The sequence below is a fragment of the Camellia sinensis genome, chromosome 9, assembly GCF_055761805.1.
Source record: "Camellia sinensis isolate YWXY chromosome 9, ASM5576180v1, whole genome shotgun sequence".
Classification (NCBI taxonomy): Eukaryota; Viridiplantae; Streptophyta; class Magnoliopsida; order Ericales; family Theaceae; genus Camellia; species Camellia sinensis.
Genome location: NC_138969.1, coordinates 153,759,098 through 153,772,575, shown reverse-complemented (window position 1 = coordinate 153,772,575; position 13,478 = coordinate 153,759,098). Strand labels below are relative to the sequence as shown.

General features: G+C 47.9%; 1 protein-coding gene and 1 long non-coding RNA gene across 8 annotated transcripts in view; both read right to left on the bottom strand.

The window, feature by feature from the left end:
• DEG15 (protease-like protein) overlaps window positions 1-13,478 on the bottom strand; it is a 30,237-nt gene that overhangs the window by 11,584 nt on the left and 5,175 nt on the right. For 2 of the 7 annotated variants that reach the window (XR_014340454.1, XM_028218994.2), the window contains exons 7-10: window positions 11,431-11,532; window positions 11,151-11,254; window positions 10,559-10,644; window positions 10,383-10,477 (exon numbers count right to left, since the gene is read on the bottom strand). The exons of 1 other annotated variant lie outside the window; for it this stretch is intronic. Coding sequence is in view for 4 of the 6 variants with exons in the window: in XM_028218994.2 (XP_028074795.2) it covers window positions 10,383-10,477; window positions 10,559-10,644; window positions 11,151-11,254; window positions 11,431-11,532 (387 nt within the window). In the remaining 2 variants the exon portion in view is untranslated. Of the gene's footprint in view, window positions 1-10,382; window positions 10,478-10,558; window positions 10,645-11,150; window positions 11,255-11,430; window positions 11,554-13,478 lie in introns of all 7 variants that reach the window. 4 more of the 7 variants (XR_014340453.1, XM_028218993.2, XM_028218996.2 and 1 more) reach the window with 3 other exon arrangements.
• On the bottom strand, window positions 6,357-7,817 carry LOC145798808 (uncharacterized). The gene is made up of 2 exons (XR_014340455.1): window positions 7,157-7,817; window positions 6,357-7,078 (listed from the first exon to the last, which is right to left on the bottom strand). It is a non-coding gene; the product is annotated as an uncharacterized LOC145798808 (long non-coding RNA).

The window sequence follows — 13,478 nt, the reverse complement described above, 5'->3', positions numbered from 1 at the left end:
GTGTAGTGGGTTAGGTTTTAGTGGAGTAGGTTTAAGTGGGTGAAGTAGGTGGAGAGTAGGTGGATTTTAACAAGACTCAAAGGGTACCGGCACTCCAGCGGCTATCTTTCGGCGGCCGCGCCAGTGAAGAGGTCATAATACCACCACCCCGCCCAGCCGTGCCTCTCCATCTAGACACAGATTTGGTGCGGCTGAGCGCCACCCCCTTCTCCTTTGAGATAGAAACCACTCCTCTCCCCACGGGCTTCCACTAGCCCAAGTTTACGCTCTATGACGGAAAGACCGATCCATACATGAATGTAAGCCACTTCCGGCAAGTCATGGCCGGACATAGGCGCAATGACGCTCTTATGTGCCTTATCTTCCCATCAAGTTTAGGTGAGCTAGGCTTGAAATGGTTTGAGAGGCTGCCAGAGGGAAGCTTCGAAAGGTGGCAACAGTTGGCAGAAGCATTTGTGACTCGTTTCAAGACCAACACCAAAACACCGAAGGAGGTGGACCACCTTCTCAGTGTCAAAATAGAGTCGAGTGACACACTCAAGGCATACAACTCCAGCTACTGGGAAACCTTCAACGAGATTTTAGATTGCCCGATCAACCTGGCCATCACCCAATATAAGCGCGGTCTCCCAGCCGGACATAGGCTGCGGGACTCGCTTACCATAAACCAGCCGACATCCATGGGCCAACTAATGCAGTGCATCAATGAGCACATCCGGGTAGAGGACGATGCGGCGGCATCCACCGCGAAGACAACTCCGGTGGTAACAGACAAGAGGTCGGCTGGCAAGGTACACGCGGTCAGACAGGAGTCTAACCGACCAAATGATTGCGTCGAGGAATCTGACCGTGGGTCAAATCATCAGAACCGGGGAAGGGGCCGTCGGAATGACCGAGCTGAATACCCCCGCGATGACGTAGCTGCTGCGAACAGAAGGTTGAAAGCTCGGACGGGCATCACCACGGTCTTCAAAATTCCAATTTATCGCATACTTAGTGAAATCCGTGACGAGGATTACGTCTGGTTTCCTGCTAAGATAGGCGCCGCGCAAAAGGACTTCAATCCACGGTACCGTTGTACATATCATTGGGAGCAAGGACACCGGACAGAGGACTGTTTGCCTCTGAAGCAACACTTGGAGGAGTTAGTCGTAGCCGGACACTTGGATCTTTACATTGATGGGCTAGTTACGGCCGCGCATCCCGCCTTGGTTGATCCGCATGGACCGGATGACTTGGAGGCGCCCCCTCAAGGAGTGGTTAATGTGATCCACGGCATAGTGGAGCCGGCGCGTGCATGCGAGCTCCGAGGAATGATCAAAAAGGCTGAACACATGAGGGAAGTTTTGTCAGTCCAGCCCGCGATCAAAAGGAGGAAGACCGAGCAAAAAGACATGATTAGTTTCTCTACCAGGGACCTGGAGCGCATTCAAATGCCACACAACGACGCCTTAGTGGTCACTCTTCGCATCAAAGAGTTCGATGTCAAGCGCATCTTAATTGATCAGGGAAGTTCGGTTGAGATTATGTACTACGATGTGTTCAAGCAACTCAAACTCCGTAATACAGACTTGGCTCCGGCGACTTCGCCACTGGTAGGTTTCAACTCGCAACTGGAATGGCCTTTGGGAAAGATAATTTTACCAGTCAAAGCCGAAACCGTGGTCAAGCAAGTGGAGTTCTGGGTACTGCAAGTGCCGTCTACGTACAATCTGATCCTCGGTAGGGGATGGCTTCACGCTATGCAAGCTGTAGCGTCGACCTACCACCACGTTATGAGATTCCCTTCGGCTATGGGGGAAATTGAGGAAATTTGGGGTGATCAAGTCATGTCGAAGCAATGCTTCGTGGCAGTGAACGGGAGCCGAGCTGCCAAAGGTTTCGTCCAAATGATCAAAGGACCGGAGGACCAGGGAGTCCTTGAAGATGTGGGCGCCAAGGCTGAGGACAAAGCTGTTGAAGAGTTGGTAGAAGTGCGGATTGACACGGAAAGTCCGAACAAGTTCTTTTTGCTCGGATCAAGCCTTACCGCCCAAGAAAGAACCGAAATGGTAGAGTTCTTGATGGCAAATATCGAAGTCTTCGCATAGTCGCACTACGACATGCCCGGCATCGATCCAAGCTTTATTTGTCATCACCTCAATGTTTTCTCCGGTGCATGGCCGGTCATTCAGAGAACGAGAAGATCGGTGCTGCACCACGCCGAGGTAGTCACGGAGGAGGTAAGGAACTTGCTTGAGGCACGGGCTATTCAGGAAGTGCACTATCCTCGGTGGATTTCAAACACGGTCGTAGTGCCCAAGAAGAATGGAAAGTGGCAAGTTTGTATCGATTACAAGACCGTCAACCGAGCTTGCCCTAAAGACAGCTTTCCCCTACCCCGAATAGACCAGCTGGTGGATCTAACGGCCAGACATAGCAGGCTCAGTTTCTTGGATGCCTACCGCGGTTATCATCAGATTGCCATGCATGGCCCCGACCGTGAAATCACCTCCTTTACTACTCCAAGGGGACTCTTCTGCTACCGAGTCATGCCTTTTGGTTTGAAGAACGCCGGGGCGACTTTCCAAAGGATGACGACCAAAATGTTCACTCCTATGCTAGACCGGACGATGGAGGCTTATATCGATGACATGGTGGTCAAAAGCCGACATCAAGCAGACCACTTAACCGACCTAGCCGAGATGTTCGCCATTCTCAAACAGCACAAGCTACGCTTGAATGCGTCCACGTGTGCCTTTGGTATGGGATCCAGAAAATTCTTGGGCTTCCTAGTCACAAACCGAGGCATCGAGGCAGACCCCACACAAATCAGAGCCGTACAAGAGTTAAAGCAGCCAACCTCGGCGAAGGACGTGCAGCATCTTGCCGGTATGGCAGCCGTGCTTAACAGATTCATAAGCCGGTCATCAGATCGCTGTCGCCCTTTCTTTCGAGCCTTAAAATCCAAGTTTTCATGGGACGAGGAATGCGACAAGGCTTTGGCCGAGCTAAAGACATATCTGTCTTCTGCTACATTATTGGTGACGCCAAAGCCCGGCGAAGAACTCTACCTTTATCTGGCCGTCTCTCAGCATGAAGTTAGCGCGGTGCTTGTCCGGTCAGAATGCATCCAGCATTTCCTCATTTTTTACGTTAGCAAAACCATGCTACCGGCAGAGTCGAGATACTTGCCGCTGGAAAAACTTGCCTTGGCGTTGATGATGGCCTCAAGGAAATTGGCGCACTATTTTCATGCTCACACAATCATCGTTTTGACCGAGTTCCCCCTCAAAGCCTTGTTCGAGCAGACGGATTTCTCCGGTCGAATCCTCAAGTGGGCGGTCGAATTGGGACAATTTGACGTCAAGTTCCAACCACGAACTGCCATAAAAGCACAGACCTTGGCCGATTTCGTTTCTGAATTCTCACCTGGCATTCATCCAATATGCCTGGTGGATCTTGCCACGGCAGCTGAGGAGGTGAATGCAGGCTCAACCGAAATTACACAGCACGGCGATGTTGGCAACGCGGAACCTGTGCGCCCCGCCGTAGAACCTCCAACCGGCATGATATTGTAGACCGGCGATGTGGCGACGGCCTTGGGCATAACAAACCAACCTGTTGGGTCTGGTGCCGCATCTCCGAGGGAGGAGGAATTGGAACTGATCAGCATTGAAACTAAAGCCAAACAACCGAGCGACCGCGATCCCCTCAACCTTCAAGCCTCCCAGGACCCCTCAGAGTGTTGGAAGCTCTTTGTCGGCGAAATGTGGAAACTCTTTGTAGATGGAGCCTCGAACCGTCACGATGCCGGGCTAGGCATAGTTCTGATTTTACCAGATGGTCTGACCATTGAACACTCCATCACCCTCGGGTTCCCTGCATCAAACAACGAGGCTGAGTACGAGGCGCTGTTGGCCGGGCTCAAGAGCGCCCTTCAGGTGCACGTATCCGAGCTGATGGTTTACAGCGATTCCCAACTCATTATCAACCAAGTGTCTAGGGTTTACGAAGCTAAAGATGACAAAATGGCGAAATACCAAGCTCTAGTGAGAGAACACATTAAGCGATTCCAGGCAATCAAGGTCCAACAAATTGGCCGGGAAGACAACGGCCGTGCGGATGAGTTAGCCGGTCTGGCTTCCATGGTCGATCGAACATCTCCCAGTCCTCTCCTGATTGAATATCTTCCAAGGCCAAGTATCGAGGAAACCGAGCTGACAGAGGTACTTTGCACCGAGCAGGGTCCTTCTTGGATGGACCCTATTATCCTCTTCCTCAAGGAGCGGACCCTTCCAGCAGATAAAAAGGAAGCGCATAAAGTCCGGGTGAAGTCAGAGCAGTTTTGGCTCTCTCCATCTGGCGCTTTATACAAGAAGTCTTTCAACGGCCCCTATCTCAAGTGTGTACACCCAAACAGCATGGAAGCTTTCCTGTACGAAATTCATGAAGGCATATGCGGCAGTCACATCGGGGGCAGAACTTTGGCCTACCGGGCTATTTCGCAAGGGTAATGGTGGCCGTGCATGCAAGCGGACGCTCAGAAATATGTTCGCAAATGTGAGAGGTGTCAGAAGTTCGCCCACCAAATTCACCAGCCGGCCAGAGAACTTCTTCCCCTCACAAGCCCTTGGCCTTTTGCGATGTGGGGGCTGGACATAGTAGGACCACACCCAACGGCACCAGGCAACCGGAAGTTCTTTATCGCGGCTACGGACTACTTCACCAAATGGGTTGAAGTAGAGCCCTTAGCAACTATCAAGGAGAAAGACGTCAAACGGTTTGTCTGGCAGAATGTGGTAATGCGGTTTGGCGTCCCTAAAATTCTGATCTCTGACAATGGCACCCAATTTGACGGGCGCCTATTCAGAGGATTTTGTGAAGAATTGAAGATTGAATTCTACAACTCCACCCCAGCTTACCCGCAGTCCAACGGCCAAGCCGAAGCATCAAACAAGACCATTCTTGATGGGTTGAAGAAAAGACTTGAGAAAGCCAAAGGAAAATGGGCCGAGGAACTCCCACATGTCCTTTGGGCATACCGTACGACCCCGCGGCGATCTACCGGGAAAACTCCTTTTGCCCTGGCATACGGCATGGAGGCGGTCATTCCATTGGAAATCGGCATGCCCACCAGTCATCCTATTGGAAATCGGCATGCCCACCATCCGCAGTGAAAATTTTGAGCCGGAGCTAAATGCTGAAGCAATAGCCTTGGAGTTGGACCTTATTGAAGAGCGCTGAGAAAAAGCTTTGATTCACGTGGTTGCGTACCAACAAGAATTGTCTAGGAAATACAACAAAACCGTGCACCCTAGACCGTTTAAAGTAGGCGACTGGGTTTTAAGGAAGGTCATGGGCAACACCCTGGTGCCAGGCGAAGGCAAGCTAGGGGCAAACTGGGAAGGACCCTACAGGATAACCGGTCTGGCAAGCAAGAGGGCATACCACTTGGAAGATTTGGATGGCAAAGGCATACCCTGGCCATAGAATGTAGCCAACCTCAAACTATACTATTTTTAAGTTTCTCATAGTTTTTATGTTATTCTTTTGAGCAAGGATTTGTTTGCCTTACGCTTCAGAATATAACTCTTTTTGTCAATATAATAGAAGTGACTTGACTTTGCTGGAGCATTCTGTTGTTTTCGATGCTTACTCTGAGATATCAACCGAGATGTTTTACTCCGGTTGAATGAGTTGATGATTTACTCAACTCTGAGATTTCAACCGAGATGTTTTACTCCGGTTGAATGAGTTGATGATTTACTCAACTATGAGATTTCAACCCAGATGTTTTACTCCGGTTGAATGAGTTGATGATTTACTCAACTCTGAAATTTCAACCGAGATGTTTTATTCCGGTTGAATGAGTTAATGATTTACTCAGCTTAGACCGAGTTGTTTTATTCCGGTTGCATGAGTTGATGATTTACTCAACTGAGACCGAGATGTTTTATTCCGATTGAATGAGTTAATGATTTACTCAGCTTAAACCGAGATGTTTTTCTTCGGTTACGTGAGTTGATGATTTGCCCAACTCTGTGATTTAGACCGAGATGATTTTGCTCTGGTTAAATTCGTTGATGATTTACTCAACTTAGACCAAGATGTTTTATTTCGGTTGAATGAGTTGATGATTTACTCAGCTTAAACCGAAATGTTTTTCTCTGGTTACGTGAGTTGATGATTTGCTCAACTCTGTGATTTAGACCGAGATGATTTTGCTCTGGTTAAATGAGTTGATGTTTTATCAACCGAGATGGTTTATCTCGGCTATATGAGTTGATAATTCGTTCAAGGACGAGTTGATGATTTGCTAAGCCAAGGTGATTTACCCCGGCCAAAGTCGTTTAGTTTAAACACAGTGCAAACACTAAACGAAATCAGAACTTTTCATTGATGAGGAATAGAATTATATACGGTGGGGCTGGCAGCCCGATTATATTCTTAAAAACAAAGAAGAAAAAGACAACTAAACCAAGGGGGTCAGGCTGGCGAAGTCATCCCCGGTTGAGGTTGCCTCCAAGTCGATCGTGATTGTGGTTTCTTTGACGCCGGTCTCAACTTGGTCGCCCTGCTTTGGGCGGTTATCTCCCTCGGCAGTTTCCTCGGCCTCCTTCAAGCCTTCTTCTTCCTCGGCCTCAGCCTGCAACGCGCTGAAGACGTCATTGGCATATGGCACCATGTATGCCGGCAGAAAGGCAATGGGGGGAGAGGCAAACACGTCGGTCCCAGATCCTTAGCCGAGCTATTTGCAAGCAGCTTTCCACTCGGACTTGAAGAAAATGTTATTGGTGGCCTCCACTTGCTTGGTATAGTTTTCCTCGGCCTCATTGAAACCTTCGTTGTTCGCCTTGTCCAGTTCGTCCTTCCTCGATTGCTTCAACGCTTCCAGCTCGGCCCGGAGAGCGTCCCTTTCTTTCTCGGCGGCACCCAGTTGGCCAAGCAATCTGGAGTTGTCGGAGTTCGCGATCTCCAAAGAAGCTTTTGATCGCCCCAGCTCGGTCTGAAGGTGCTCAACTTGGCTGGCAGCGTCGGTTGCCTTCTGCCGAAGTCTGTGAATCCGCTCCAGTACAAGGTGTTGTTTTTGGATGGCCTGCAAGAAGAGAGTTTGATTAGAGATGGAACCGAGCAACACTTCGAAAAATTTGAATAAAGCATGCAAAACTCTTACCCGGGTCATGGACTTGATCGAGGACTTCACCAGCCGGGTGTCGGGCACGTGATCGCTGCCGACCACGTCGCTCGGCAGTAGGAGGGCTTTTGTCAGGTCGAAGGCTAGGAGGTGTTCCTTGTCGCCTTTGACCGAGGCGATTGCCGGGATCTCCTTACCCCAGTGCTTCAACTGGGGCTTCCAAGGCGGTGGTAGCTCGGTTGTGACCGCGGGTTGCTCGGTGTTCAGCTCCGCGACTAGCTCAGCTGAGGGATCGGCAGTTCGAGGCCTTTTTCCAGCTCAGCGGGTGTCCTTGCTGGCCTGTGATGGGGGGTTAAGGCCAAGGCAATAACGGCCTCAGATGTTTGCCCGGCCCTTGAAGTGCGAGGCGGGATGCTCGGTAGCTCGGTGGATGTGGCGGTGATGAGATTCTTGATACGGCTTCGTTTGGCCATCTCCTCTGCCTCGGTCAGCCGGATGAAGGGCACATCGGGTAATGTCGGGTCAGGAGGTGGCGATGGCGCTCGAATAAAGTCTGTCACTCTACTCCGGTGTGGAGCGGAGTATCGGTAGGTCGGTACGTAGCCGAGAAGTTCGTGACAATCTCGGTTTCGGTACCGCAGGACGGTTCTGATGGCTGCTTCGTTGGGATAATGGTAGTTGGCTTGCAAAGCCTCAATTGCTGCAAAAGAAGAAAAGATATTAAGTACGGAATTTAGAAAGGAAGAAATTTGACCGAGCAGTTAGTACGGCTTACATGTTTCGCCGAAATTTTTGCTTATATACTAGCCCGGCACGTCGGCCGTTTCATAATTACCGGGCACCCAGAAAAAGTCGTCGTCGTGCATGTCTTTATCCGGGGTGCCGATCACTATCTTCCCCTTGCCTGGTCTGATATTTAAATAATAGGCAAGGCCGTCGCCCGTATGCCCGAGGGTATACTGGCGAAGTATTTCGGCTAATCCTAGATTGGTTCCTAGCCGGTTGATCAGTTTGTGGATCCCGTTAACTATCCTGTAAGAGTTGGTTGAGACTTGGGTTGGCGCTAGCCCGATACGCCGCAAGAACTCGCACAAAAGGGGGTTAACCGGGAAGCGGAGGCCACCTTCTATTATGGATAGCACTGTGAAAGGGCACTGGTCTAGTCTGCCCCAGGGGGTTGTTTCCTCGGCACCAAGCTCGAGATGTACGTCGGCTGGGATACCGTATTCTTCCCGGAACGCGGCTAGAACGACCGGCATGTCGACCAGGAAGCAGTAGCGCCCCATGTGTAGCCGGCTAGTTTTAGCACGGCTGTGTTGGTTTGGCACAAACTCTTGTTTGGTGGCTGCTCGGCCTTTAAGAGCCTCAATGTTGGTGCGTGGTCCCCGTGGACTCTGCAGGAAAAGGAGGATAAGTGTAAGTGGGAGCGCGGTCGCGCAAAACGAGCTTGACTTTAGCTCGGTCAGGTGGAGTGCCAGACCACCCCGGTCATAAAGGTAAATCTAGAAGCTCAGCCGCTTAAGCGGCCCAAATGTTAGCCCGGTCAAGCGGTCAAACCCTCTACCTACCTCAATTCCTACAGGAGTTTTTACAAACTCGCAATTTGCTCGGTTTAGATGTTTTGGGGGATCAAAAGAAGATCTGGAGCCCGGTCCGCTCCAGATCTTCATGTGTTCATCATTTAGACTGAAGAACAGTAAAGGGAACAGGGGTAGAGGTGGGTTTTGGGGAGCTATACCCTAAAATCTATGGTTTTGGTGCCTTAAAATGTGAAATAAAAAAGGGAAAAGCTATAAAGAGATTCAACAAGCTTACCAGTATAGAGGCAAGAGCTGGTTCCTCGAACACAAACGCAGAGGAGGGCAGGAATGGAGCTTGAGGAGGGCACTGTAGCTTCAGGTCGTCTGGAACAGAAGAGAGTCAGTAAGGAGGAAATGAAAGGGGGGAGAGGTGTATATGTAAGAGAAAAAGGCTGCCAAAATTCGAATTTGAAAGGACGTCTGGGTTGGCTGCTCGAGGCCAATAAATGCACGACGTGTGTTCATAATGGCGGCGGCGTCAGTACTGAAGAGACAAGATGGCAAGTAGAGGCGTCAACCGAGCAAGCCCAGAAACCGGGCATGGAGATTAGTGCGGTTACTGTCTTGCAAACTGAGGACCTAGGAAGAGTCTACCCCGGACGGATCATGTAATCCCAGTCACGCTTGCGCAGACAGAATTAAGGGGTAATTGAGAGGGAGATTTATAATCTGGCTTTGGACCGTGGAAGAGGTCGAACAGGTCAGGGCCGAGCATGTTTGGGCCGAGATCACTTGGGCTTGATTTGGAGTGGGATTTGCTCAGTCGAGGCCCAGCCCCTACCTAGGCCGAGCTAACTGGGGCTTCCCTGGAGGTGATCTTGCTCGGTCGAGGCCCAGGCCTGAGGTCCGCGGCCATGTGATTGACCGAACTCTCCCGAATTTGGACTTGCTGGGCCGAGATGAGCATCTGCTACACAGGTTTTGGAGGAGCATGGTTAGCTCGGTGGTAAAGTCTTCTGTTCACCGGCTCAGCTAATCTTAAACTCGGTTATGCCGGAATGCTACCAAGCTCGACTGTTATAGAGCTCGGTGAGTGGAGCACTCGGACACGTTACGCAACACAGACGTGGAAGGCCGAGGTGATTCCGCCGATCTGCCGAGATCCTGTTAATGTTGTCTGGCGGTTTGGTTAGGTGGTGATTGTGGGATTTGTGTTGACAGATGGGAGAGCAGCTCTACATGTCAAGAGACTAATGGGAGCAGATATAAGCGCAAAAAGTATATAAGCTTGACTGCGCCCCCCATGCTGAGGAAGGAACATCATTTGGTGAGATAGACTTACATTCATTGAGTTTCTCTCTCTCTCTCTCTCTCTCTCTGAGTGTGTGCTAACTTGACCGTCGGAGGGGTTTTCCGGCAACACACCGTCGTTGTATTCTCAGGTTGATCAAATAGATTCGGAGCTTGGACGAAAGGAGTACGGACAGCGACGAATATCTTTTCCCCGTACATGAAGTATTAGGGAATAATACTTTCAAAAATAAAATAACAAATTATTATTATTTTTAATGATTCCAATACTTTATGTCTCAGTGATTGATTTAGTCATTTAAGGGCTTACAACAAGTAATTATTATTTGATATGAAATTTCCAATGCTTAATGTGTATCTCAACCATTGATTTAGTCATTTAAGGGCCTACTGTATACAAGGAGAGGACAGAATGTTTCCAATTACCAATTTACCTGAACTTCGGCACCACTAGTCTTTTGTCTTAACGGTCTTGTCAGTATACCAATGAGTAGTCCATTCTCCCCAAACACAGGACCACCTTCCATTCCTGACATTTTCATTGTTAAAAAGCAATCATAACCCGAAACCAATCAACAAACGAAGAGTTCTAAGCCAGAAATCCTCGCACCAGGAAGACAACGAATATCTGCCATCAACAATGATCTCTTCGAGGAACCACAAGGATAGCAGTTGGCAACAGATCCCACTGATATACTGATGCAAACAGCAAAAAGATCACATGCAACAAAACAGTAAGGAAAACGTTTCTTCATACAGAACAATAGCATGAACATTAATTTAAGTTTGAATTAGAATAAGCTTCTTTGCTTCTAATTACAAAAAAACAATAACTCGGTTTGTGAAACTTCTAGTAGAGCATGGTATGGGAGGAAAGATGACCAATGCACTCAAATGCTTTTCACAACCAACTTCAAAAGCATAAAGCCATTAAGGAGTGTTATTTGGTTCAACTTATGTTATTTGAAGGTATTGGAATTTGAAAATAGGACCTTTTTGCACTTATACCATCACGTGTTAATAACCACCTGTTGTAAAAGCTTAATATGTTCAAGAGTAGTGTGACTTAATCATTCCTCATTATCCCAATCTTACTGTATGTTTTAAAATTCAAATGCATATCACAAAATGGAGACAATGCAATCTTTCCACGAAACACAGAAATCAAAACATAAAATAAATCCTGGCATGAGCAACACTACCTGTTAAAGAAGTGCACAGGAGACAAGACACCAAAAGGAGATCCCATAGCCAGAAGAAGATCTCCCCTCTTAATTGAGGGTGATATGTTTAGATTGTGCATATCCTAAATAAAAATTACTTGAGCTGTCATTCTCGTTCTCATGAATATGCAACAGAAGTGCAAAAGAATACCAGCAGAAAAGGAAAATTCTTTGCACATCTATTTGTCATGTTGCAGATTATTCACCATATGTTATGCTACAAAGAAAGAAGGGAGATAGAGAGAGAACTCAAGAGTACCTTAGAATTTGTTGAGAAAACTCCAAGAAGGGCAATTTTGGCAATTGACCTGCCCATAAAGCTTGGATTGCTTGTCTCTCCCTCTACCATGTGCCTATGTCTCTGCATGGAAGATTGCCCAGTCTGAAGCGATCAGTTGAAAGTTCATATGTCAGGACCCACAAAAAAACTATCTTTGATGTCAAGGCTTTTGAGTCCCCTTGAGTTAAGGAAATATTTATGGGGCTGTTGAAATCAGAGGATAATATTTGAGTGTGGAAAACAACAGTTTCACCTGCATGCAGGCATATTAACCATAGTCTCAGGCTGAAAGTCTAAAAATTGGCATTTAGAACCTGGCCAGATGCTTTCTTACAATGCTTAAAATCATGACTGTTTAGAACCTAACCTACTTGATTATCCTGAGACACATCAACTAGGACCATTGCATCTATTGTTTATAGGGTTACAAGCCCATCTGACATTAATCTTCATCCTTGCAAACACCAAGCATTCATGCATCCAAAAGTGTAAGTGGGAAAATATTTGTCATCAAGAAAGCACTTGAATCAAAGCCCACTTTTTCCATACTTTTTACTCTGATAGAAAGGGTCAACCATCATCTTCAATCTATTTGAGAGGACAAGGTCATATCTCTTTCACTTCTTAATATCAGTTAAACAGAACTGATAAAAAATGATGTATTATTGATTGATATCTGATTGATTTATTGATACATTTTCTGTCTATTACAAATGGTTCCTTATATAGATGTAGGTGTAGTGGATGGTGTGTAGTGGATGGTGATAGTGGTGTAGTGGGTTAGGTTTAGTGGAGTAGGTGAGGTGGTAGTGGTGTAGTGGGTTAGGTTTAGTGGAGTAGGTGAGGTGGTAGTGGTGGTAGGTGATGGTAAATTCTAACAGCCCCCCGCAAACTCAAGGAGGATAAAAACTAACCAACTTGAGTTTGAAGAGAGGAACAAAACAAGAAAATACATAAAAAAAGGATAGGAGACACTGTATGGTCGTGTCAGACCGTTGGTGAAGACACTGGATGGTGGTGTCATAACGTTGTAGAGGACACTGTATGGGGGTGTCATAACGTTGTAGAGGACACTGTATGGTGGTGTCATAACGGTGTAGAGGACACTGGATGGCGGTGTCAGACCGATGTAGAAGACAGTTTGTGGGGTCATGTCGGACCGTTGTAGCAGGATAGTTTATGGGGTCATGTCGGACCGTTGTAGTAGGACAGTTTACGGGGTCATGTCGGACCGATGTAGCAGGACAGTTTACGGGGTCATGTCGGACCGTTGTAGCAGACAGTTTACGGGGTCATGTCGGACCGTTGTAGCAGACACTTGTTGTGACAGTTGTTGTGACAGTTTACGGAGTCTTGCTGGACCCTTGTAGAAACTAACCGGAATCAATGTCGGGACAGTTTACAGAGTCTTGTCGGACCCATAAAGGAGCTAACCGGAATCAATGTCGGGACAGTTTACAGAGTCTTGTCGGACCTATAAAGGAGCTAACCGGAATCAATGTCGGGACAGTTTACCGAGTCTTGTCGGACCCTTAAAAAATACACTGTATGATGGTGTATATAGGCTGCCCAAATATATATATATATATGGATATATATAGTAAGCCCTCAAAAGTCGCGCCCTCAAAAGGTGTGCCCAATTTTTCAAAAAGCGTGCCATCAAAAGGCGTGCCCAATCCATAAAAAGGCGTGCCATCAAAAGGCATGCCCAATCCATAAAAAGGCGTGCCATCAAAAGGCGTGCCAGACACGCGGCGATGCACGTGATCGACAGTGCGCGTGTCGGCCTCTTCGTCATGTTCTATATAAATCAATGCGGAGGCTGAGAGAACAAGTGGAAATCAAACCAGTCTGAAGCCTCTGAAAATCCTTTGAAAAAAACTCTTCCGTTTCTGAGAAAGAGATTCTGGAACACTCTGTTGCCATTCTGTAACCAACCCTTCTCTGAAACACTCAGCAACCCATAACATGGCCTCTTCTTCCCGTCCAGCTAACCAGAACATGGCCTCCTCTTCCCGTGGGCTGCT